Source organism: Saccostrea echinata, unplaced genomic scaffold (assembly GCF_033153115.1).
Source record: "Saccostrea echinata isolate AGI-Se365-2 ecotype Australia unplaced genomic scaffold, CSIRO_AGI_Sech_v1 ptg000033l, whole genome shotgun sequence".
Taxonomy (NCBI): Eukaryota; Metazoa; Mollusca; class Bivalvia; order Ostreida; family Ostreidae; genus Saccostrea; species Saccostrea echinata.
In genome coordinates, this window is record NW_026889782.1 from 7,530,605 (window position 1) to 7,557,359 (window position 26,755).

Genomic DNA, 26,755 nt, shown 5'->3' on the forward strand with positions numbered 1-26,755 from the left:
AACTTTTAAGGAACATTTATTATTTAAGTGATATGATAAATTTATATATAATAATATTAGTAAAATTTTAGAACAAATAAAATGCAAATAAACGTGATACAGATCTTGTGAAAAGCGTATATTTATAATGTATTTTTCTTATTCCGATTTATTGAAACCAGATTGGTATCAAGATTTTTTATTACTCATGCCCAGCCGTGATTTTGTCTGCTTACAAAAGCAAAACCAGTTATGTTTCATAGCAAGTTCGCAGTACAGTTAAAGCAACATTTTCCATTAAAAGGCACCAAAAACGAGACACTTAAAGTTCAACCATCTTATTTTTTAGCGTGAAACTCTATTTGAAATATCTTAATGGCATTTTGAAGAGTATGTTCATCGCTTTTCATATCGGTATTTTTTGTCATCATGTGACCCTATACAGTGGGATCCGATTTTGGGTCAAAATATGAAATGTCAAATTTAACCAAAAAGTGCAAGGGCAAGGTAAACAAAAAATAAACTGCACAATGTTTCAGTTTGTCCCTTGGTATCTATCCTATCTCAAAACTGATGCTCATTTTAGATTTCAGAGATATTTAAGTTATTCATTGAAAACAAACACCATTATTCAAAAAATAGGGTATTTTCATAATTTCATCGGAAATTATAAATTACCAAATAAATTACAAAGAAATGAGCAACACTTTTCAAAAACTATACAGTAAAATAAAGAATTTAAAATAAATTCCTACCTCTTGGGTTATCGCCTTGTCCTTGCATATATATGTATTTATATACTTGTATAGAGGGGGTATTATATCACTCTGATCACTCATATAACGGCTTATTGATAGAAATTCAGAGGCCTGGTTAACAATATGCCTAAAATTTGACGCAGCATCCATCATGTATGCCCATGGTTAAAAATAATAAAAGATTCAATCATTTCTAGTAAACAATAGACGTCCCCTAATCAATTATTTAAATATTTATACCCACCCCTCCCTGTACACACACAAATAAAAAAAAGATCTCCAACAGAATTAATTTTTTCACATACATTCTATGTGATTCTCGTGGTAGCTATCAAACCTTCTACTGTTCAGGGATTCTAGACTAGGTTAAAAGTTTTGTCGAACCAGGAGGAAGGGATTGGAGTGCTTTCACCTGTAATTAACAGTGATTAATAACCTGTTTTCTTTCTATAGGTCTAACAACCCCCCACCCCCACCAACACCAGTTTGCTTCTGGATCCTTTGATACCATTTACCGTACTTGCATGTTAAAAATAAATTATAATACTGTGTTTACATCAGATTTTAATTCTATGAGTACTTCAGCACAAATCACATGGGGGAGTGGGGGGGGGGGGGTAGTCTCTCCTTTTCTGAGTTTCTATCATTCCATGCACTCACAAGATAGTCATCATAGGAAAAACTTTGTAAGAAACAGATTCTCTCTTAAAAAACAAGTGAACACAATATACCTGCTGAAATATAGATCTTTTTGGTAAACCAAATAACAAAATAAATGCACATTTTAACAGCCTTCAAACTTTCACACCACTGTACGGTTAAAAAGTTGACGTATTATTTTTCTAGAAAATATATTTAATAAATACAGCTCTTCAAATTTAAAGGCAGGTTGTGAAGGGAATTCTGAGCAGGTGCAAAATATTTCCGTTCAATCATGTTCCTTTGGATGAAATCAATTCTGAAAACAAAATGAAATACAATTATGGAGGGTGCATTTGTGTTGAGAAACATAGAAAGCATATTACATGTATATATTTTAATTCTACTGTTTTTATTATCAAAATATTTCAATAATCTTGCCTGGAATATGCATAATATGTTTATACATGTAGCTAATATGGAGCAGGCCTCGAGGAAGCAATTACAGGGAGGGGGTGCACCATACATTTTTAGTTGGGGAGAGCACTATCAACTACCAAAAATTCCTTGATAAGCAAAAAAAAAAAATTAATAATAAAAAAGAAAGAAAAAAGAAAGAAAGAAATATTTTAAAAAAGTCATCAGCGTTGTATAATGGTACACCGGCGCCTGTTATCTTTCCCTTAGGTGGCGCCACAGAAAAATGCGGTCCCCTTCGGAACTAGCTCGCGCATTATCATTACGATTTTACCATAGCACATGTAAACAAATCGCTGTCATATACACACGTGAAACATGCCGGAGACTTGCTGTTGCGTACCTGGGTGTAGTAATAGAGGTGGACACGCTATCCCATAAGATCAAACGAGGCGAAAATCATGGATTCACGCAATTAGACGAGGAGAAACACGTTTTCAGAGCTGGGAACCTTCTGCCTATGCTGTGGTGTGCAGATCGCATTTCAAAGAAAGCGATTATTTAGCAGAGACTGTTCACGGTAAAATACTAAAAATTTCCTCATCTATTTTTTAAATGTTACATAAACTTATTATGCACAAAATAATTTATGGTAAAAAATTATAATTTTAGGTATGAAATCAACAAAATACAAGTAAAATATATGATACGTTCTGCCGAATTTCACGAATGACAATTGACATATTTTGAGTTTTTATTGAGTTTTTTTTTTTTTTTTTTTTTTTTTTAGTTTTAGTGAAAAGTTTAGTCTTTCTTTATGTGTCTCATTTTTTATCAACAAAAGTAGTTAAATTATATCGTAAACAACAGCTCTTGACATCAAATGCCAAGAGTACACCCCCACTGATTTGCACTATCGGAAACATGCCATACATACGTAAACAACTGCCCTGTGTAAACATCTGGCATCGTAAATTTCTATGTTCAATGAGACCACCTGTGGTAAATGATGACTTCTTCTGCATTTGTTAATTACATTAGTCTAATCACCTAACCTGATTATCAAACAAAGAAAAACAATGCCATAGTAATTAATTAATAGTTTGCATCTTCAGTCAAACTTATTCATATTTTTTTTTTTAATTTTATTTTTACATATCCATATGTTCTTATTAATCATTAAATGTTTTACATACTGAAATGAAAAAAACTTTGAAATATATTTTTTTTTCTTAAAAATATTGATGAATATCATCAATATATTTCCAGGAAATACACCTTTAAGTAAGAGGTTAAAGAGAACAGCAGTACCCAGCCTTTTCCAATGGGCAGATCCAGCAAGCCCAGCTGTACTTGCCAGGGCTGACAGAGCTAGGACAAGGGGTGTCAAAAGAAAATTAATAGAAGACATTGCATCTACCAGTCACAGTTCAGAAGAAGTGTTTTTTGATGACATTAATATTGTAGAAGAAACTATCTGTGATTACAGCCGTACTACTAATGAAAATGTCTGAAGTCAACATGATGATCAGCAAACAATTCGTCAAAATGTGGAAACACAAACGCCAACATTTCCACCAATGTGCATCGATAACTTTGAAAAGGATGATGCTGGCATTCATTTTTACACTGGTTTGGAAACTATCTCTAAATTTTATTTTGTATTAAGAACTTTAGGTCCTGCAGCATATTCTTTAAATTATGTTTATCACCAAGTCACAAATATCAGTGTTCCAGATCAATTTTTTCTTGTTCTCATCAAATTAAGGAGACACAGAACTAATTTCAAATTGTCAAGATTATTCGGCATTTCAGAAAAAACTGTATCTAATATATTCTATACCTGGATTCTATTTATGTCCAAACAGTGGAGAGAAGTTGATATATGGCCACCGAAATCCCTTGTGAAATATTTTTGTCCCTCTGATTTTAAACTAAAGTTTCCAAAAACCAGAGTTCTAGTTGATGGAACAGAATGTCCTATCAAAAAACCAAAACAACCAAAATCCCAGCAAGCTACATTCTCAACATACAAAAATAAGAACACAGTGAAAATTCTGGTTGGTGCAACCCCTGGTGGCTTAGTTTCCTATGTATCTTCTGCATATGGTGGTTCAACAAGTGACAGACAAATAGTGGAACGTAGCAGTTTGCTGAATTTATGTGATCCTTGTGACTCTATCATGGCTGATAAAGGATTCAATGTGTAAGACATGTTTGTTCACAAAAATATTCAGATAAACACACCTACATTTTTCAAAAAAAGAACAGAATGTCATGTGCAACTGTACTTCAAGACAGAAAAATTTCGAGCAAAAGGGTGCATATTGAGCGAATTATTGGTCTTGCTAAAACCTTTAAAATTTTAACTGAACCAATGAATAGTTCAGAGACAAAGCTGTCCTCACATATAACTTTTGTCTGTTTTATGTTATGCAATTTTAAAACCTATAATGTCCCATCGTATGCATAGCAACATGAATTGCTTTCATTATTTATAAATATTGGTTTTATATTTGATGTTGTCTTAATTTCTAACTTAGTGCATTACTATAACAATTAAAATGAACACAAACTGACTGCATCTTAATCTTTTATTTTGGACAATGACAGTCTTCATAAGATTTAAAATAATTTTTTTCCAGAACAGCAGGCCTAAAATTATTTTCATAGAAAAACTTTAGTTTTCCTATCATCTCTGAAATGAAAGTATCGTTTCTTTGAATTTGGAAAAATAAAATATCATTGAATGTATACACAAATCATTTCGTTCCTTGCCACATAAGGGCACTTCACTTCAACAACAGTGTCTTCATCAATGATGCCATCAGGTGAAGCAGCCAAATAGGGATTTGTTAGGCTTACACAAATTCCTGTGTCATATACTGTATGTCCAGTTATGTCCTGGAATTTTTTGATGGCAACTTTTTCAAACTTTTGTCCATGGAGAATTGGAGCTGAATGGAGTCGACGTTGTTTCGTAACAAGTGTCTCTGCTAGTTTTTTTTGTCTGTTCTATCAGTCATTTTGCAGATTCTGCCAAACACAGAAGAGTGCAGACGCTTGCATCTTCGTGCCACATATTGCATGCAGCCTGTTTTGCTGTATTTAAATTAAGAATCCGTGCCTCTTCTTCTGTTATCTTTGAAACATTTATACTGTTCAAATACTCGCAGCTACCTTGAAAAGTAAAATAGTCATGGTCCACATCAATTCCCCTCATATTTGCTGGAGGGAAAGTTTGAAATATAGGAGTCTTGCTTACTCCTGGATAAGAAAGGCATACATTCTGGAAGTATGATTTATATCCTGGATTGTTCCTATATTCTATTGGCCTTGGATCAAATCCATCAGCAAAATTACAAACTTCATCACATCCCGGCATGTCCAGGTTATTCGCTTTCATAGGGGTTCCTCTATGTGGCCTCACTCTGTGAAATGTCTGCAGCCTTTGTGTGCATGTTTGTTCCGTTTTCACAATTCCATTTGTCTTAAAGGAAAGACATGCATACAGGGCTGTGCATATATGTTTACAGTGCGCAAGTGGTCCCATTCCAGCTGCACACTCGCACTGGCACTCTGCAAAGTTGCCATCATTTTCCATCACAATGTCTATAGTATACACTACAGACTTTGACATCTCTGCTCTAATGGCACTCCTAACATACCATAGGGAATTGTCTGCAGTGGTACGGATGTACTTAATAAATCCATCATTGTACAAATTCCTTGCTTTTGATTCCAGATTTTTATTGAACTGTGCCAAGTATGTGGTGATGTTATCCATATTACACCCAGGAAAATTCTTGTCACTGTTTAGATCTTCATATTTTTGAGGATCAGGTAAGGCCATCACATAATCTTGAGCAGTAGTGAGGTCTGTCCTGGAGCAGTGGGCATTGCGTGTGTATGCCTCAAGCCTGTTTAAAACAAAATAAGCTGTTACTATTCATACATTATATGGGCCTAGTCGACATTTCTTCTACAAAACAAAATTAACCATTGATTTTAATACACATTTCTGAGCGCTGTATATCTGTTAATTTGCCAAAAAATTATAAAATATGGAGTATATTTTTAATTTATGCCCCGTACATAAATGACTAGGAAATTCGGGTTACGTCGTAAAACCAGTTTGAAAAGTTCTGCAATACATTTTGTCCAGCAAAGGTATAGAATCGGAATTAATTATTGTCTTTTTCATACTTCTGCGTCCTTACTTCATACTGATTGGAATAATCGCGTAAGTATTTTAAGTAAAACAGATAAGAATCATAAAATGTAAAACAATACGTACCTTTCTACAAGCTCTCTTTTTCGTCCTGATTTTTTTGCACCAAATTTTTCGAGTTCCTTTCTTAATTCAGGAATAGTCATTGAACCAAAATTAGTTGCCATTGTATACATTTTCCTCTTAAAACAATATAAAACACGTTCGCTTTCTTTGAGAATACAGATACTGATAAGATGCAGATATGCCATTATCAGCTGTTTTGTGTTGGACCGCATTTTCCTGTGGCGACCTCTCGCGGTGCAAGATAAGATAACTCACTCCGGTCCCCCATTGAGGTTGCATAAGCATATTATAGCTATGCAGCTTTTTATAGTATTCTGTATGTCAGCAAAATCATTGGGAGGCACCCCCCCCCCCCCCCAAGGTTCCTACGGCCATGAGGAGCATATCTTTTTACTTGATTGGTGAATACACGTGCTGCCTGATTGAATGAATTGTTTTAATTGTTTGGGAGTATTTACAACACAATATATATGTAATGAGTGAAAAACAATATGATAACTATTGTAAAATGAAATGACATCGCATTGTGCAAAACAAACCATGAGTCCATGATATACTATATTTTCTGAAATTCATAAAATAAATGGAAACAAACTTTTATACATTATTTTTTTGAGAAATTGAAACCTATAACATTGGCAAGAGCAGATTGGTAGCTATAGTTAAAGTAAAAAAAATAATAAAATCAATATACTAGAGGTAACATTTAATTCTTTCACCTATATAAAATTGACAAAAAAAATATTACACTGGCATATTATAAAATCAATGTGAAATGCTTTTTATAATTTATTAGTAATGTTCATACCCACTGGAGAAATTGATGCATCTATTATGATAATTCTGGGTGTTGTAAATGCCAGTTTTATTCATTCTTCAGCCTACAACACCTGGTATTTACAATGATAAAAAAATAAACATATAAACAGTTAAAAAATACATGTATATACATAATTACGTGCAGTCAGACGAATGAAAATTTAGATATTTTATCTTCATTAAATAATATAGAAATTCTACAAATTTACAGCCTAGTGATACAGATAGATAAAAGTTGTAAAAATAAATTTAAAATATGAAGAATAGCTAAAAACCTGAAATCTTAAATTTCATTTATTTTTGATTGGTATTTTTGATTGCCAAAGGTATAAATTAAAATTAATAGGCTCTTGTACTCTTGTATTTACAGTGACATACATAGTGCACTGTGCAGTTTGACTTCACATATACACTACAAGTGTGATTGCATCTAAATTATTATTTGTTACCATGTCATGCTGTGCATTTTATATTATGTAACATGTTTATATGCCGAAAGATAACATCATTGTATGTTAACTGAATCAATGAATGAAACTGTTCATGTAAGAAATGAATTATTATAGTGATCCACAGTAATATAGTAAATACATATAAATGCATTAAATTGTTAAGGCATTAAATAACTTTTGTATCATTGCAGATTTGCATTGTTACACATATTGTTTCAAAAGTAAGCTGAATGACAAGAATTCTTATTCGCAAATTATATTGTTAAAAATGTGCAACTTTTATAGGGCCAAATGTGCGGGGGGGGGGGGGGGGGGAGCATGTCATACACAGAAGGCACTGCATCACAGTTTGTAACGGACTGTAATAATACATCTTGTTGTACATGTACACGGTTATTTTACATTGATGTAAACAATAGTATGTCTACATGTTGATACATATGCGCATACACACCTAAAATGAACAGATAGGAGGTAGGTGGTGCAGATCGTCCCAGTTTTCCATGATTTCCCGAAATAACGTCATCATCTTCTTATCAAGTAGATAAACAAGACCTAGGTCTCTTATTTTATCCATATTCTCTTTAAAGATTGCCTGCTTGTTGCATTTATCCATTGCATATCTCAGCTGCTGTCGCCACGTTTTCAGATGTAAACAACATTCCGTGACACCGAGTGCAAGCGCTTGGCTGAAGCCAAACGACACCAAAAAAAAGAGAATTATTTCGAAGACGTTTTGTTTTTATATAAAAGAAAATCACTAATGTTTATTTATTTAAACATGAAAATACAGATATTCATTACAAATTCTCGCAATCATCGTTAAATGTCTTTTTTGAGCTCTATTTCCTTATATAGATCTATCAGGGCGGAGCGACTGTCATGACGTCAAACCTCATGACCTCATTACCATATCATCTTCATGAGTAGCCTTAACTGTACTGCGTTTGTTTTACTTAGTAAGCAATTCAAATACTTTAATTAAATCTGTCAAGACTTCTGGCCTATTTGGGATGAAAGCGTATGTACATTTCACTCAGTGTCTGTTTTCTAAAACAAAAAGCCAATTTAACACACAAGCCATTCCCATTGTTGACATTTAAAGGTCATTAGTTTTTCCCTTTACTTATTCGGTTGTCAATAAGGGTCATACAAATTAAAAGTACACTAAAGTCGAAATCAACACTATAACTCCTGCAGACAGAAATAAGAGAGGGAAGGAGGGAGAATTGTTGAGTGGACAGTGTAAGGAAATAAATCTTTTCAACTCTATTCTGTTGCAATTCCATGACTCCATGCCACTCTAAATCTATTTTTATAGCATTTACACAAATCTAAGCAGAAAAAGGGTAATGTAAAAATATTTACAAAATATGAATAAAAACTATAAAATGACAATCAAATCATCAAATGTCAACTAAGAGGATACCTTGCACTTTGATAGTAAAAAAATGTGCATGCACAAATCCTGGAATTATTTCCAGGGTGAATCCCACATCAATGCTAACAAAATATCAAACATTAAAATTAATTTTCTTTAGATAAATGACTTCATGTCTTTACCATTTGGGAGGGGTCCATGTGTTTCCAAAGAGTAGGGTAGGTTTGTTTAAGAATTTTTTAAAATAAAAATTCAATAATTGAAAATTCTGCCCCCTCTGTATTTCAATTTTTATGTGGTAGTTAAAAATAAATCATGCATCTTAATTATTCACTTCTCAGTGCAGTTGTTAGCTACAAAAATACTCTAATAATTGCTATTTATCTGTCTAATATTAAAGCTGCCAACACTTCTACACAGGTTTGTTAGTTTGGAATAGGAATGCAATCATATATCAAAGCCTAGTTTCAATGTCGTTCATGTATCACCTACTCTTTGTTATGAAAACATATTCAGATGTTCCTCTGCTGTCATTTAAAGGTCATTATCTTTTTGTTTATTTGTTATATTTTTTTTTAATCTTTTGTTTCTTATTTCATTCTTTTTACACAAATCCAAATCTACATTGCAAGGGAATGATTGTATGTATGGGAAATCATTTTTTTTTTTTTTTTTTTTTTTATAATTTTCTTAACTTTCTCTACTGTTATGATACAGACTCCACTCCACTCAGCTTTTAACCCCAAGCCGTCATCATTTACAAACTTTGAACGATCTTCCTCTTCCGTCAATGAACCTTAATTTATACGATCTCATACGAAGGGTCTGTAGGTTTTCCTTAACATCAGAGGAATTCTGACCTGCCTACCCTTTTTATTCCAGAGATATTATTAAAATCTCGATTAATGGAATTTCAGATGCAAAAGGGTAATCCTTCAAATTCTTCTATTTAAATGTCTCAATGTGTTACATCTAAATTAAACAACTCTACATCCCGTGTATCAAAATACAAACAAGCATTCTGAGAGTATTGCATTAGCAACACTAGTCCCCTACCGGCAAGTGTAATCTAGTTCCCGTTAAAAATGGAAAATACCATAATTCCGTCAAAAATCAATGAAGCGGAACGAAATGAAAACCTCATCTGTAACTCATCAGGATTCACTCACATACCAAAAATCAGCTCAATATCTGCAAGCATTTAGAAACAAGAGGCCCAAGGGCCTTAACGGTCACCTGACTATGATACAATAATTTAAAGGATGCATAGAGTATAAAATGAACTGAAAGGTGAAACTTTGTTGCCCAAAAGAAAAAAGAAATACGGTGATCATGATCAACAAAATAATTGGTCTTAATATTCATTAACAGTTCATAAATTAGGTTCTAATCTGTTCCCCATTTATCACTATCACCATACAGTATATTAACAAATTATCAATGCTTCTGCACTATTTTAATCCCTTGTTGAAATTTCTTACATTGGCCTCTCTTGGTCTTTGATGAACATTTAATAAGACAAGTTATTTTTGTCTCATTTTTATTTATCTACTACTTACAAGTCTATCTGATCATTAAAACAATGAAAGTACTTTTTGTATTATACAATAAAAGTTTTTGCATAATTCTCTTATTCTATTTACCTTTCAAGTACATTATTTACAGTGATAAATTATAAAAAGTAAATGGCAAAGGGGAATAACTCCTCTCAGTAGAATACAAACTAATAGAGCCCTGGCCAGGATTAGAACACTTGACCAAATGGTCCAGATGTTCAAAAATCTTGTAAAAATTCCCTTCCTCATAAAAATTTTTACTCTATTTGCCTCAGATATGCCCAGGTGCGGAGAAGATTTTTAAAGAAATAATGCATTTTTACTACAGATTCACTATATTATCAATAGACCCCCCCCCCCCCAAAAAAAAACACCAGAGCTTCTGACCCTGGAACCATAGGTTTGCTCATCATAACTAATCACTTTGTTTATCTGCTAAACACTAAGGAGCAAACAGGATTATTTAATAGAATTAATGCATTTTCACTATATTATCAAGAGCCCCACCCTCACACCAGCACATCTGACCCAGGGGTCATGAAATTAACTACTCTGAAAGAAGCATTCTTGCTCATCATAACTATACACTTAGCTTCTTTGCTTTTTTAACCGGAAGCAGAAAAGAATATTCTCAAAGAAATTTTGCTTTTTCACTTTATAATCAATAGAAGCCCCCCCCCCCCCCCCCTTCACAATTTTGGAAGAGGCATCCTTGTGTATCATAACAATGTACTTAGTCTGTTTAAACAATACCCAGGGGCAGAGAAGAAGATTTTCAAAGAAATAATTCACCTTCACTATAGGATCTATATAGCCCCGCCCTAGCACCAGAACTCCTGTCCCCGGGGCCATGAATTTCATAATTGTGGAAGAGGCATCCTTGCTTATCATAACAATGTACTTAGTTTGTTTAAATAATACCCAGGTGCAGAGAAAAAGATTTTTAAAGAATTAAAACATTTTCACTTTATAATCAATAGAGCCCCGCCCTAACACCAGAACCCCTGATCCAGGGGCCACGAATTTCACAATTTTGGAAGAGGCATCCTTGATTATCATAATTATGTATTTAATGCGTTTCAATAATACCCAGGAGTAGAGAAGAAGATTTTCAATGAATTAATAATGCATTTTCACTATATGATCAATAGAGCCCCGCCCTAACACCAGAACCCCTGACCCTGGGGCCATGAAATTCGCAATTTTAGAAGAGGCACTCTTGCTCATCATAACTATGTACTTAGTTACTGAATTTAATACCCAGGAGCAGAGAAGAAGATTTTCAATGAATTAATGCATTTTCACTATATAATCAATAGAGCCCCGCCCTAACACCAGAACCCCTGACCCTGGGGCCATACATTTCACAATTTTGGAAGAGGTACTCTTACTCATCATAACTATATACTTAGTTTATTTAATACCCAGGAGCAGAGAAGAAGATTTTCAAGGAATTAATGCATTTTCACTATATAATGAATAGAGCCCCACCCTAACACCAGAATCCCAGACCCTGGGGCCATGAATTTCACAATTTTGGAAGAGGCACTCTTACTCATCATAACTATATACTTAGTTCATTTAACACCCAGGAGCAGAGAAGAAGATTTTCAAAGAAATAATGCACTTTCACTATATGATCTATATAGCCCCGCCCTAGCACCAGAACCCCTGACCCTGGGGCCATGAATTTCACAATTTTGGTGGAGGACTCAATGCTTATTACAATGATGCCAACAGTTTGACTGCTTGATGTCCAGGAGTAAAGAAGATTTTTAAAGATTGCATTAATTTTGGTGGTTTTAGCCCAACCCCTCAGGCCCCAGGGGGGCAGGGACCATGAAATTCAAAATTTTTGTTCCCCTTCTCCCATACATGCTATATGTCAAATTTGGTTGAAATTGGTTGAGCGGTTTCAGAGAAGAAGCTAAAAATGTTCAAAAGTTTACGACCGACGAACGACGTACGACGACGGACAAAAACGGATAGCAATAGGTCACCTGAGTTTACTCAGGTGACTTAAAAAAGTGTGGAAAACCAAGTTGGACAGACTGACAAACAGACGGACGGACTCAGAGGAAACTTTTAATCCCCTCCGGTTGCATCGGTTGGGGACAAATAAGCAAAACTTGTGCTAAAAGGTGCATGTTTTATTGACATAATTTCCAATTTGTTGGAAATTTCTAAAACACTTTACTACTTCATGAAATGATTTGTGAATTGCTTGCATTTATCACAACTAATGAGGCTGAAATTGAGATCATCCAAAATTTCGCCTGCTTCTACTGCCAATTTGGGTGGCAAAATAATTTGATCCAACGCGCTTCATGCAAGATATCAACTACGAGAGTAAGTGATAGAGGTTTGTGGATCTTTTTTTAAAAGGGAGCTTTAGGGCAATTGAAATACGCATTTGAAGAAATAAATCCATAATTTTCTTCTGAAGAACATCAAAGCCAGTCTTATTATCAATTCAGAAACATTCTCAGATAGAGTAGTTTCGGAATTACATTTATATTTAAACTTTTAATTACTGATCAGATTTCTGCTTTTTCGTAGCCAAGGTGCTCAGGTAAGCGATGTGGCCAATGGGCATCTTGTGTGATTTTGCAAAAAAATCTTGTCTGTTGTCTTATTTCTTTGTTGCTCAATACTTTCTGCTGATTTTTTTTTAATATTGTAAGAGTGGGTTATCACTTTATAATACCCAGATGATCATAAAGTTCTTGCAAGCTAGGCCAGGCTTCAAGTCTTGCTTCGATAGCTTGGGTAGCCATAAAAATCAGTGAATAGATTTAGATTTTATTATTAGACGATATTTTTAAGCACATGATTATATTAAGTTAAGCAATTTACTTTATATTTCTTCTTGTAATTGAGTATGCCGCCAATTTGGAATGCAAGGAGATCATTGAGGTCAAACGGAAGGACTATGCAACGGCGCCTGCACTATCCCCAATCGCGGAAGCACCCAGCCCGGGTTCGGGTGTTCCAAAAACAATGTATGGGTCAATTCTCCAAGGGACACCGTTCTCAGGGATATGTCAAGCGGTTCCAACTCCAACTTCAGCAAGTAGCTCCGAGCAAATCAGTCCAGGAACCGTGTCAAGTGCCTTGGATTTGCCGACACCAACAACCTCCATCAACAATGTTGGTATGCACGTTTTTCATAAGAAGTGATAACTTCCTCCGAGGCTGTCAATAGAGAAAATTTTATGTGTTCCAAATCACAAGTGAATGCAGCTCTGCATCTTGTGATGTATTGAGTCAAACCAGCACCTCAGACAATCCTGCCCTTCGGAAATAAACCCAAACTCTTATCTACCAAGATGACAGTGATTGTGAAGATTCAGGTAAGAGGAGTACAGGGTACGAGTGGAAGTTAACCACAACCCGAAAGCTTTTAAATCTTTTAAAGGAAAGGAAAACGGCTGCATCAAAGTAATTTTCTATTAGATAAGGGCCGGGATATCGAAGGTGATACCCAAATTTGAAACTAATTGTCCGTCTTCCAGTCACTGTTGGGAAAAGTTCTATACATTAAAGAGAAAGTATACAAAATTTTTGTCGGAATGCAAGAAAGAAAAAAAAAGGGAAAAAACCCTAACCCAGTATGAAATGAAATGCATGGTATTCTTGAAGGGGATCCATCCTTTAAACCATTAGTGTTGCGTAGTTATTTTGGTATGAGAAAAGATGATGGCGAGTCAGATGTAGACACAATTGAACGGGGAGATGATGCAGGCACCAGTAGTGCTTCTAGACCACCCATCCCTGTACCTACCACCAAGACAAAGATTGATGAGATGAAAGAGTATTTTGAGGAGAGAGACAATAATTCCTCTAATTAATGGCAAATATGCAGAACAGCAACAGGGAACTCTTAACCAAACTCATTGAAAATTAGGCAAATAGGGTACACATTACGAATGCTTCGTCTTCATAACTCTAAAGGTCAAATTCTCTTGAGGTTAGATTATTCCCATATTTTCACACTGTTGGTGTTTATGCAGCAAAGTTAAGGCTACAAAAAGGGGGCAGAGCCTAATATGTACGGGAAATATCTATTTTGACATCACATAAAAATATCTATTCTTTAAATTACCTCAAAATGAAATGATTTGCTATTTTAAACTGTCGGAGAGCTTTGAACTATATAACTTACTATTCCATGCAGTTTTGTCGTTAGAAATCATAAAACCTTGACATTGTGAGGATGGGATAGAAGGGGAGAAGTTTTTAAATGATTTTCTTGGTAGATAATTTGAATTTCACAAACTTGAAAAAAGTGGGAAAAGTTTACCCCCAAGTGAAATTGAAGCCCTCCAGCCAATTGAATCAATTTCAGCTGCTAAAGTCTGAAAAAACCTCTACAGTCACACTTTCTGAAGAACTAAAAGAAAAATCTGAAATTGTTAAAAAGCTTCAACATAGATCTGAAACGCAAATCTTTCGTGAAAAGCAACTTAAAAAAGAACTAAAACGTGTAAAACAAAGAGAAATATATCACAGAAGTAAAGTCTTAAAATTGGAAAACACAGTGTCAGAGACAGTTGAGAATAGAGCAGAGTTTGAAGAAAACTTCATCAGTTAATCAAAGAAAATGGTGATCTTTGACGACAGCTAATAACAATGGGATATGAAAGAGATGTTGCTCAAGAAAGCATAAGGGAAGCTCAAGATCCCATTGTTAACTTGTTGATGAAAGATGTAAGATGCAAAAAAATACACTCCTGAAGTTCAGTTGTGTGTTCATTCATTGTTAGAAAACCATGTCAGCACAAAAAGAGTTGGCCCAGTTATTGAAGCTTGCTTAAAATTAGTAGGCAAGACTCCAAGTAGAGTGCATAAAACTACAACTGTAAATAACATGAATATGCAAAGACTAAATTTAGCGCAGAAACAGCTTGGAGAAGAATTAGCAAAAAGACACCACCATAGAAACGGATGAAACTTCAAAATTTGGTACAAAGTTTGGTGCTTATGCTGTCAGAGATTCTGAGGGGACATCATACGTAGTTGGTCTAAGGGAACTCACAACTAAATCTGCAAAAGACACGTTCAAGGAAATTGATATAGACTCGCGCTATTATGATTCTCAAAATTTACATGTCTATTATAATATTTTTTTTTCTATTATAATATTTTAATGTATAATTCTTTTTTAGCATTTTTTTTTTAAATATTCCTGTTCTAAGTCATACTTTCCACATATTTTATTCAACGTGAGGATATCCCAAATGCTCAACTGGAAGAAATTACATTAAAAAGACCCAATCCACGTTTACTGACATGAAACAGTACACGGGTTCTGCGTTCGGGGGGGAAGGGCTTCTGGAGGTATGGTGCTGCGACCTCGTAAACCCTTGTATTGGTGGTGATTATTGCTAGTCATGTTTTATTTGTTTTGCTAGTTTTTGTTTTTATTGCATTTTACTTTATTTTAAATTGTACTTTTTACAACATTTTGTTCGTTTATTTTCTTTTGCTACGAAATGATTTATATTTATTGACAATTTTGTACGTACATCTCGTCTTTAATTTTTTCAATGGTACCCCATGTTATACAGTAGATGATGTCTGTATACACCTGGACTACGTTACTTTGACTCAAGTGTTATTTTGATGTGAATTTTTAGAATTTAGTTGTGCAATTTTTTTTTATAAAACGCAAACCATCAACAAAATCGAATTAAGATTTTTAAAATTATTACCTTTTCCCTAGTTTATAATTTTTAATTGCTAGTTTAGTGTAAGACGTTTTGTAAAATCATAAGTTCTTTTGTAAAACAGGCTTCAATTTACATTTTATTTTTAAATTATCCATGTGTACACAATGTGTGGTTTGCTCACACTGTTTTGTCATACATTTTTTTTTGATAAACAGTCTCCGTGTTCCGGACTCTTTCTTTGTTTCTATATTTTGTCCAAACAAACATTTTTTGTTTGTTATCTATTCTTTATTAAAATTTCATTAGATTTCATCTCAAATTTCATTCGTGTTGGTTATTGAAGTCACTAATGATTGTGCGGCGTACATTATACACGCATCACATATAATGAATGTGACGTTGCACAATTCCAAATGCGAAAATTTTTGATTATATTCGAACGTTAATTCGTGATAGAGGAACATTATTCATCCTTGTTGATGTGTGGAACATTCTGTCAAATTAAATTACATAGATTTACACGTGATAATTTTATCACAATGATCAGGCAAAATTAAAAGTTTTATACTTTTAATTGAGAAACTATTACAGAGGCCTTTCTTCTTTTTTTAATGTAAAGAAACATTAATTATCTCCGCGCCCATCCTTTCAACTCAGTGTGTCCATTATACTGTATTACTTTCGTTTAATTATTGTCAATACTACGTCATACACTGCCATAAACTTTTGAGAATTTTGTATAAAAAGAATCGTTTCCCCCTTCTCTCTTGGAGAATCTTCCTAACAAACAAAATATTACTTTTTTTACATCATGCTCCACAACTGATCACAAAAATGTAAGTACGTTCTCTCTCACTTTCCTCTTTATGTAAAAAAAAAAAATACATCATTTTTTAACAGGTTACAGAAGAGTAACTGTAGCAATTTAAGGATGCCTTCATATGATCTTAAATTGTATGTTTTTGTTTTTTTAACGTTCATCTCCTGTAGATATTTCTCATCTTCTAGAAATATATATACATATTTTTAAAAAAGTTTTATTACATTAAGTTATTTCACTTTTTCAAAAAAATTATTTAAACTTTTTTCTCGTCTAGTGACTTGCAGAATTGATGAACCCGTGCATGTTATCTCCGATTCCGAGTTTGATTTCACACCTTCCATCAGGTACTATTATTTTTGTTCCTTAAAGAATTGCTTGTTTTATTTTTTCAAGTCATCCCTTGGTTCAATCATTATCTTCGAGTCATCAGTCATCTTCTTCAACAGTTTTTTTTTTTTTTTTTTTTTTTTTTTTTTTTTACATATATTCTTTTTACATTTGCAACACGCGTACAGTGTAAAGAGAGTTTTTTTTCTTTCAAAATTATTTTCCCGTTTTCGTAGGTTATCAAAACCCAAACTTAAACGGAATTTTCTCCTTCAGAAAGGTAATATCACCTAAATGTAAATATATGAATGAGATAACAAAAAAAATTACGACTTATCATTTAAATTTTGGACGTAGATAATGTGTTGAATTTTTTTGTAAGATCACCCATCTCCGGCTCCTCCTCACCAATACCGACATCAATAGTACCAATATCTACATAGAAACTCTCGTCGATAGGCATGTCTTCGTGGCTGCTCAGGATATGTTGGATATGATCCATGATCACCCGAGAATTCATGCCTCCAATTTTCTGTAAAATCACGAAGATTGGAGTGATCAGTGTATGAGAATGAATGATAACGCGAATCAGATCTGTACTTAGAAGATTTTCTGTCGCTTTGCGTAGCGTGGCGTCGAACATATCAGAAAGTTCTTTGGTGACATCTTTAACTTTTAATTTAGACTTAGTAACGTCAGAATCGAACTTCACCACGTTATGTCGATCAATTGATCCATTTTTTAAAAATCTTTTTTCTTTAAATTTGGAAAACGTATATCTTGTTGATTGATTTTTTTTAAAGTTTAGACGGGGTCAGTTGATCTAATTCATGAATCCTCCCGTGGCAGTATTTGTGAAAGCGGTATGCTGCTTCCTCAGAAAAGATTTGAGGACAATAAGGACACCATTCTTTTACTCGTGTTTATTTAAAAACAAAATAAATACCTGCAAAAAATGAGAAAAATAATATCTCGGAGATATATGTATCGTGACTACCCCCCCCCCCTCTTCTAACTTCCTGCATATTGATAATATTAAATAAATACGCGTGCATCTCCCCCCCCCCCCAATATGGACACCCTTCTCGTATGGGTAAATTATTTAAAAAATGGGTTTGGTACATAAAATATGGGGTGACCATATGCATTATTTGCACAATTAAAGAATTTTTAACCCATCTCTTTTCCTTCCTCTCTGTATTTCGCATGTGTGAATGGCCGGGGGTTAATCATGGATAATATTTTCATTTAATAAAGTATTGTTAGTTTCATTTTTTTTTTTATCAATGCGGGCCAGCACTTATCTAATGTCAATGAATTCCCCCTCTCTTTTCAATAATAGATCGACTCAGTTTGCACCTTTTGAACTTTCGCCGCATCTTCCGTCACCGGCAAGGGGGAGGACAAATATAGAATTTTTCTTTTTTTATGGGAATCATAGAAATGGCGTTCCGTTGGATTATTTGGGTGTGTATCGCAGCAATTCTCGCATCGTTAAACTGTCAAAGAGCAGTACTATGTTGCAATGAAAACTTTTCAAGGTGCAGGGGAGAGTGCAGTTGTATTCTGATTGACTACCGAGTGATCAAGAAAACGTCTATACATGTGGAATTCGCGTTAGGAACACATAAAACTGTATTCGACTGATCCAAAATACATATTTTCGACAGTGGAAATGTACACCCTCAACACCATGATGATGCAACCGGAAACTCATTTATTAAGACTTTAAACATTAGAAAGTTCACATACTAATTAGATCATACATAAGATTATTCATGTCCTTATATTTCAAGAAGCATCTTTGTCGGTGTCAACACCGGCCGTTTCAAGGTATTTTTTTTCCATTATTACAATTTACTTCAAACACCTTTTCTATCACTTCCATAATTTGTTTCTCTCATATGTATGTTTCTCTTCAATCGGGACATTCTCGCCTCTTCCAGTTTCCCCTACAACAGGGTAATTAAACTATAATCTTAACATATCACTCGATCGTATACCATTTCTACCCTTAATTTGCTTCTCTCTCTTCTAGTTTTTTTTTTAATCAGAAAATTCTCGGTTTCCTCCTCATCACCTCCACCTCTTTCTTTTTCTCCTAAAATACGGTAATTACGATATAAACTTAACCTATCACTCACCCTACAACATTTCTACACTCTCCTGCATCTTTTCCTAATTATTTGTGCTTTTCTAGGTCAAAATCTTCAGACTCTGAAAGTGTATCGTCCTTCCCTTCTTCTTCTCCATCAAAAAGGTTTGTTTTATTTTACTTTTATTTTATCATTATTGATTGAAACAGGCGTGTGTGTGTGTATTTTACTTCAATTTAAATTCATTATGTAAAACTAGAATTAAGCAGCAAGTCTTTTCCATATGATATGGGGGTGCTAATAATAAGAGTGATAAAACTTTTTTTCTCTGTGTTATAGTCCGTATTTTTCCACGACAGATGAAGACCAGCGTGACCCAAATATTGAGAAAAATTTCTACCTCCGTAACATGCAACAAATGGAGGAAGATTTAATCAAACGAAAAGACGATAAACAGAAACAGGGGAGAATATTACTGAACAATTACAAACTGTGGAGTCCGAAATATGTGACTTAGGTAACACTATTCGAGTGCTCCAGAAAGACATTTATGACAAAATGACAGAACTTGGCTATCATTAATTTCTATCGTCCAATTATATTATAATTGTTTGCTATTGTATATGTAATTATATAACTATTTTTACATACTTTCTCATCTTATTAAAGACAAAAAACGTACTTACTAAACGTTTCCTCCCTTTTCCCGATTAGTTTTTCTTCCATTTCATATCCTTCGTTTTAAAAGACCTTAAGCACGGACTCCTTTATTCTCTAAACTACCTTTTATTTAATATTTTCTAACCAATCGCAAGCTGTGTTTCTTAAATCATTCCTTTGATTGACTTTTTTTTTAATCTTAAAAATTTCGGTATGTTCCTTTGTATTGTACACTATACCTTTTCAGAAATATGGCTTTCTTCTGTCAAAAAAAAAACCCAAACATCTCTTTTCATACATCTTTATTTTACTACATATTGTATGTTTTTACATGTCTTTGTTTACTGTATTACATGACTGTACTTGTTATGGTACTAATATATACAAACCATGACATGTCTGAGTGTCTTTTTTTTTATTTGGGAACAATAATCACTTGTTTTCTATATATCTTGGAGAATTTTTTAATCATTTGTGGTATGTCGCCAATTTCCCTTGTGGCATACCACAGCCAATTTTAAATGGAAATGCTATTTTTTCATAGTGTGTTATTCCCAGTTTCATTAAATAGTCCTTGAACTCTTTTTTCACGATTTTCTTTCGAGTCAGTATATGGCTTTATGTGACGGAGATTACCACAATCGAAGTCCCACTGCGCCATGAAACACATAACGTGTGTTATATTTACATCTGGAGATTTCATAATCTTAATAGAACCTGGTTCCCCTCCGTCTTTCTTTATCGCAAGATTACGATTTTGTATTGCTCTTCTTGTACAATATATGTCAGCACATTTATATTTATCGTTTGTTTACTAAGACCGTGACTTCTAACTGTTAAACAATTACACTGATGTGGAATACAATCAACATTTTCAATGTCCGTAATATTCCCATACTTAAAAGTCACGTTACTATACTGTCGATTGACTATATCGGTAATGTCCCTCATATGTTCTCGTACATTATCCCATTCAAACAAACACAGACCAATCCCATCTTTCGTCGGACACAGTTTCTTTCCCTGATATATAGGATAATGTGGTTCTGGTGAAGCTGGATTATAATACGGCGCTGACACAAAATGTCTGATTGTAACACATTTAAATGGTGCGTGTACTTCTATGTACAAATCCTTACCCAACACTTCCAAATACTTAACCGTTTTATCGCCGTTTAATATACAGTTTAGTGCTTTATTTCCGTAAAACGCTGTAGCTGTTGCCATTCAGAAGGGTTCATGCTCACTCCAGCAGTACCTTCTACGTTTTCTTACGTTAATTCCTGTATTGCTATCCATATTTTATTATTTTCCTAATTTTTGTTCACGTTTAACTTTCTGTTATTTCCAATACTGACTTTGTAAAGTTCTTCCCTTTCCTTTACGTTTTCCTTCTAGTTCTCTCCCCCCTTTTTTAAAACATATTTCATAACCTATACTTACTCCTCCCATTGCCCTACTATTCCCATTTAACAGGGCTATATCTTATACTTTTATACTGCTGCGTAAGGTCTTTTTTCCCTCTCTAACTATAACGAGTCTAAAAGGTGTACGAAGTCCCTCATACAGTCATATATCCCATCCCTTTCCCCTTTATGGACACTAACCCCTCCCCCTCCCATTCATGGGCGCTATTTGGATGAAGCTATACAACTCCTGAGTTATGTCCCTTACTCCTCCCCTCCATTCATGGGTGCTATTTGGACACAACTAGAACTATACAGGGATATATGCAGCAAAGATGCATGCTCCCCGATACTGAAACCTCCAACACAACACGAGGCCCACTTTGATCTCTACGGCTTTGCTTATCAACTCGTATGCACCATTTCAATGTACACATGAAAATTCCTGAAGTGCACTGAGATCATATAGGAGAAAAAGTAGTCGAGGATTTCCTCGCTGGTTTTTAACAAGAACAAGAATCATTAAGGATAGCTTTGGGGATAATGAATCCCTCTTCGAAATAAGAAACAAAAAAATGTCCTTTAAGCAACCTATTAGCATAAAACAAAAAAATCAAAAGTTAGGGATCGCTTTCATATCAGAGTAGATGTTGACCCTGATTCCCTAGTGTACAGCAATTTCTGAGCTGCACTTTGCAACTCTTGTAAAACTTCGAAAAATTTTAAATTCATTTCTCAAAGCATGGAGGTTTACGTTACTTTTCTATGGGTAATTTACGCGTTACACATATGGTCTTTTTCTTTTTCAGTGTCCAGCTCATATATGAAATACTCTGAGGCCTAGGAATAATTGAACTTTGTCGGCTGATACATGTTTCGCTCATTCAAGTACACATTAAAGTCATCGACCATGAAATTCACAATTTTTGTTCCCCTTCATCCACAGATGCTATATGCCAAAATTAGTTGAAATTGGCTTAGTAGTTCCAGAAAAGAAGTTGAAAATGTTCAAATGTTAACGGACGTGGCACGACAGCAGATAAAAACGGATACCAATAAGTCACCTGAGTGACAGGTGACCTAAAAATCTTAATCCCAAGAACCACTGTGCTAGAAAATATGAAATTTATGTGGAATCATCCTCAGGCAGTGTAGATTCAAGTTTGTTCAAATCATGACACTTGGAAGTAGGGTGGGGTCACAGTGGGCGATCAAAGTTTTACATAGGAATACATAGTGAAAACCTAAAAAGAGCTTCTCAAGAACAGCATGATTGGTCATATTTATGTGGAAGCATCCTCAGGCAGTGTAGATTCAAGTTTGTTCAAATCATGACCCCCGGGATGTGGTGGGGCCACAATGGGCGATGAGTTTTACATAGGAATACACTGGGATTTTTTTTTAAGATCTTCTTCTTAAGAACAGCAAAGTCATGATATTTATATGGAAGCATCCTCAGGTAATGTAGACTCAAGTTGTTCAAATCATGACCCCGGGGGCAGGTTGGGACCACAGTGGGCAATCAATGTTTTACTTAGGAATACTCAACGGAAAATTAAAAATCTCAAGAACAGCAAAGCAATGATTGGTCATTGGTCATATTTATATGGAAGCATCCTCGGGTAGTGTACATTCAAATTAGTTCAAATCATGACCCAAGGGGTAGGGAGTGGCCACAATTGGGCGATCAATGTTCTACATTGGAATACACCGGAAAAATCTTTAAAAATCTTCTCACGAACAGCAAAGCCACGATCCGTCATTTTTATGGAAGCATCTTCAGGTAGTGTAGATTCAAGTTTGTTCAAATCATAATCCCCAGGCGTAGGGTGGGACCACAGTGGGCGATCAAAGGAATACATAGGGAAAATCTTCTCAAGAACAGCAAAGCCATGATTGGTCATAATTATATTGAAGCATCCTCATGCAGGTAGTGTAGATTTAAGTTTATTCAAATCATGACCCCCGGGGGTAGGGTTGGGCCACAGTGGGCGAGCTAATTTTTCCATAGGAAAACATCCAAAAGCTCTTTAAAAATCTTATTCTCAAGAACAGTAAGGCCATCATTGGTCATAATAAAATAAAAGCATCCTCAGGTAATGTAGAATCAAATTTGTTCAAACCATGACCCCCCAGGAGTATAGAGGGACCATAACAGGGGATCATAGTTATACAAAGGACTATAAACAATACATCAATAAAAATTTCTTCTTAAGAACAGCAAAGCTATTATTAGTCATACAAATTATTTGCTTAGGTGAGCGATGTGGCACATGGGCTTCTTGTTTTCTTTTGCAGTGTCCACGTTTTTAAAATTAGTCCTGAAATTTTTAATATGTGAAAGTTTTTTTACATGCCAGGCCCGTAGCAACGGTTTCAAACGTGGGGGGGGGCTTCCCCCTCCCCCCAACAAATGACTAAATGGGGGGGGGGACTTCCCAAAATTATCTGACAAGGAAAAATAATGCTCATTTACTGTTCAAATCCTGGATTTTGCGAATGCTCGACCTTACAACAACAAAAGGGGGGGGGCATCTAGTTAGAATAATCTAACTGTGTCTCGGGACAAGCCCTCACCACAGTTAGAATACGTCCCATATACTTGCAATGTAGCAAATCGGAGTGGATCCACTCCGAAATGATTTTGAAGAATACAAAAGGAGTTGCACTGAAAATAACTACCAAATTAATCATAACAAACCTTTTTGAGATTGTATATGCCTTTTAACCTAAAAAATAATCCATATAAATACGAAAATTCAACTCATTTTCTCAACGTTTTTTCCTCGCTTCAAATTTAACGCCATGTTGACATTCGGAACTCTCTGGATTGTTCATAGAAAATGCACAAAGTTCGAGCTATCGCCCGTATTTATTTTGCTACATTGCGAATACACGGAACGAATTCTATCGTTAAACCGGGTCCGTAGGACAATATCATTTTAACGATAGAACATTCTATCTAGGGAGCATCTAAATGGAAAGTTAATATAGCATAGACTAGAATATTTATTCAACCAATTTAGGCCCATAGTGGAGCATAAAGATGAACAATGAAATCATAGTCATAAATAACAATAAAAAGAACAAAACAAACAATTGTACATTGAACAGAGAGTTAAATTACAAAATATTATACTCAGAGGAAAGTGCCCCCCCCCCCCCCCCGCGTTCTACGGGCCTGCATGCTCAATTCTTTACAAACGTTTCCGAAGAATTAGCCATAAACTGGAACGAATCAATAACTATATATAAAGCAAAAAAAAAGTGTTGGTCGCACAGACACAGCCAAGAACTGACAAAGAGCATAAGGTGGTTGACAGGTAAGAACATCTTGAATACGTAATGCCTACAATGAGGGTGAAAAGAGGGAACATCTGTCAATGGAAGTAGATTTTGTTCATTAAACAAATTAAATGAATTGAATTAAAATGCAACTTTGTTATCATAGGTATTTTAATGATTCCTGAATTTGCTATACCGTTGCACATTTTTTTAGACACAGATTTAAGTAGCTAGTAACTGACAGCTCGACATTGTTATGACCAAACTAACATTTCTCTAATCGTTGAATTCTTGGCCAAGTCGTGCGGGGAAAATTCTTAAATCATTTCCTTTGTTTCAGGAAGGAAATCCAAATGATTAGAAGTAATGTGAAATACACGTACATTTAAAGCTTTGCACTACTGAATATTGGGGGGGAAAAAGGGTTGCCGGAGTTTGAACCTATTTAGGTCAACGAAAATGTCTGCTCATGTTTGACTTCCTTCCCGTTATGTGTATGTGATAGAGTGATATTTTAATTTATTTTATTAAGTGAATATTATATTATATAGTTCAGTGACTTAATATTCACGTGTATATATTTTATTTTTAGCATCGCGCAGCATTTCGTTTTCACGGAGTTTTGCGCTCACCGTTAATAAAATTAATAAAATACTACAACTTCATTTGGTTTTAATCTTTACTTATGTTCTAGAAGTTCTTACTTATCCTGAGGGTATATAATGTTATTGGTCAGTTTTAATAACCAAGCTTGCGATTGGTTAGGGACGTTTTTCCCGCCGATCTCTTTGTGTATCGGTCAGACATCTATAGACCATTGAGAAAGTGAGATGAGTATTTTTGGTCATCATTATATACAATATTAATTTTGAGACGAGACCTCAGGACAGAGACTGTAAGTTGACTTCTATTTCTTTTATCTTTACTAATTCTTATTCTATACTTTCCGATAATTCATCGTCTTTGATTTTTAATGTAATTTTGTGAAGATATACTGAGTTCAACTTTATCATTATTAAATGAAGCTTAAAGTATAAATTCTTTGAGTATGTAAATAAAATATCAATTATGCAGAAGTGTATATAGAATATAATTATTGTTTAATAGGAGTCTATATATCAAGACCCGTTATTTTTATCGGGTGGCCATTGTTTGAGCCTTGATCCACAATCAGGTATACCTACAATTATTTTCTATTTATTGTGTATATATTATTGCAAATAGATTTGTGAACTATTCATTTTATTTGTAATAGTTCTATTTGGAATAGTTCGATTTATATTCTCGTTTTCAAGACGTCGATGTAAGGGAAATAACTCTTACTTTTCCATGTATTTATTTCAATGCTCAGTATAATGTGTAATACTTTTATGATCGATTATTATAAAGTAATTCATGCCTAAATTCATGAATATCATTATAAATGTAATATGGTTGTTTGTTTTCTAAATACTTATAATTTGTTATTGATATTTTCAGGGCTTTATTGATGTATTTATTTATTCAACATGACAAAATAAAATGATCGAACCTTAGACGCAGGAGTTCTTCTTTAACACCATAAGAAAACCCTGTTACAGAAATGGCGCCCATGTAGGGACCCTGCATTCCATTCCTTGTGTGAAGTTTCCCATGTGTGTACTGTGGTGATTAACTCAGTTCGTGGTACTGCTGGACTGTGACAATGTCGGAAGTGAATATGACATGCTACGACGTCTAAGATGTCCATGGACTTACCAGTATTATAAAACTTTAGTGTAGTGATTTGTGTATATATATACATGTATATTTTGCCTGGCCAGTAGAAATACAGAGAGAGAGAGAGTACGTACGTACGGTAAGATTGTAAAGTTACCCTTTTTGCACTTGTGTTATTTTTTTCACCTCTGTTAAGTTCACCTGTATATTTTTTTTGTTGTTGGTTAAATTGCAGCTGCATATTTTTTTACAATGTGAATTATCAGTTTATTTCATTTGATTTTGTTCAGTTTGAAAAGTTTCGGTTGAACTCATTCATTTTTTTTGTTCAGTTTAAAGTTAGGAACCGCGAGTAAATTTTGCATGCTTGTACTAACACCCTCCTTTCATTTCTTACTCTCTACTTTCTGTTTGACAATGTTGACATTTCGACGATAGTAGTACATGTATAGTGTATAACGGTAACGTGTGCCTATAGAACCACGTACAA

General features: G+C 34.5%; 1 protein-coding gene and 1 pseudogene across 1 annotated transcript; one reads left to right on the forward strand and one right to left on the reverse strand.

Annotated features, from left to right (window-relative positions):
* The first annotated feature begins 2,038 nt into the window (after positions 1 to 2,038).
* LOC133198617 (uncharacterized) lies at positions 2,039 to 4,266 on the forward strand (annotated as a pseudogene).
* A 549-nt stretch (positions 4,267 to 4,815) lies between these two features.
* Positions 4,816 to 6,353, reverse strand: LOC133199099 (uncharacterized). The gene is made up of 2 exons (XM_061334974.1): positions 6,091 to 6,353; positions 4,816 to 5,713 (listed from the first exon to the last, which is right to left on the reverse strand). The coding sequence occupies exons 1-2, from the start codon at positions 6,300 to 6,302 to the stop codon at positions 4,816 to 4,818; spliced, it is 1,110 nt and encodes a 369-aa protein (XP_061190958.1). The 5' UTR covers positions 6,303 to 6,353.
* Between the last annotated feature and the right edge of the window lie 20,402 nt (positions 6,354 to 26,755).

Coding starts and splice junctions, on each gene's coding strand:
- LOC133199099 (XM_061334974.1), bottom strand. CDS start 6,302: ATGCGGTCCAACACAAAACAGCTGATAATGGCATATCTGCATCTTATC. Junction 5,714..6,090: donor AAAAGAGAGCTTGTAGAAAG/GTACGTATTGTT, acceptor TGTTTTAAACAG/GCTTGAGGCATACACACGCA.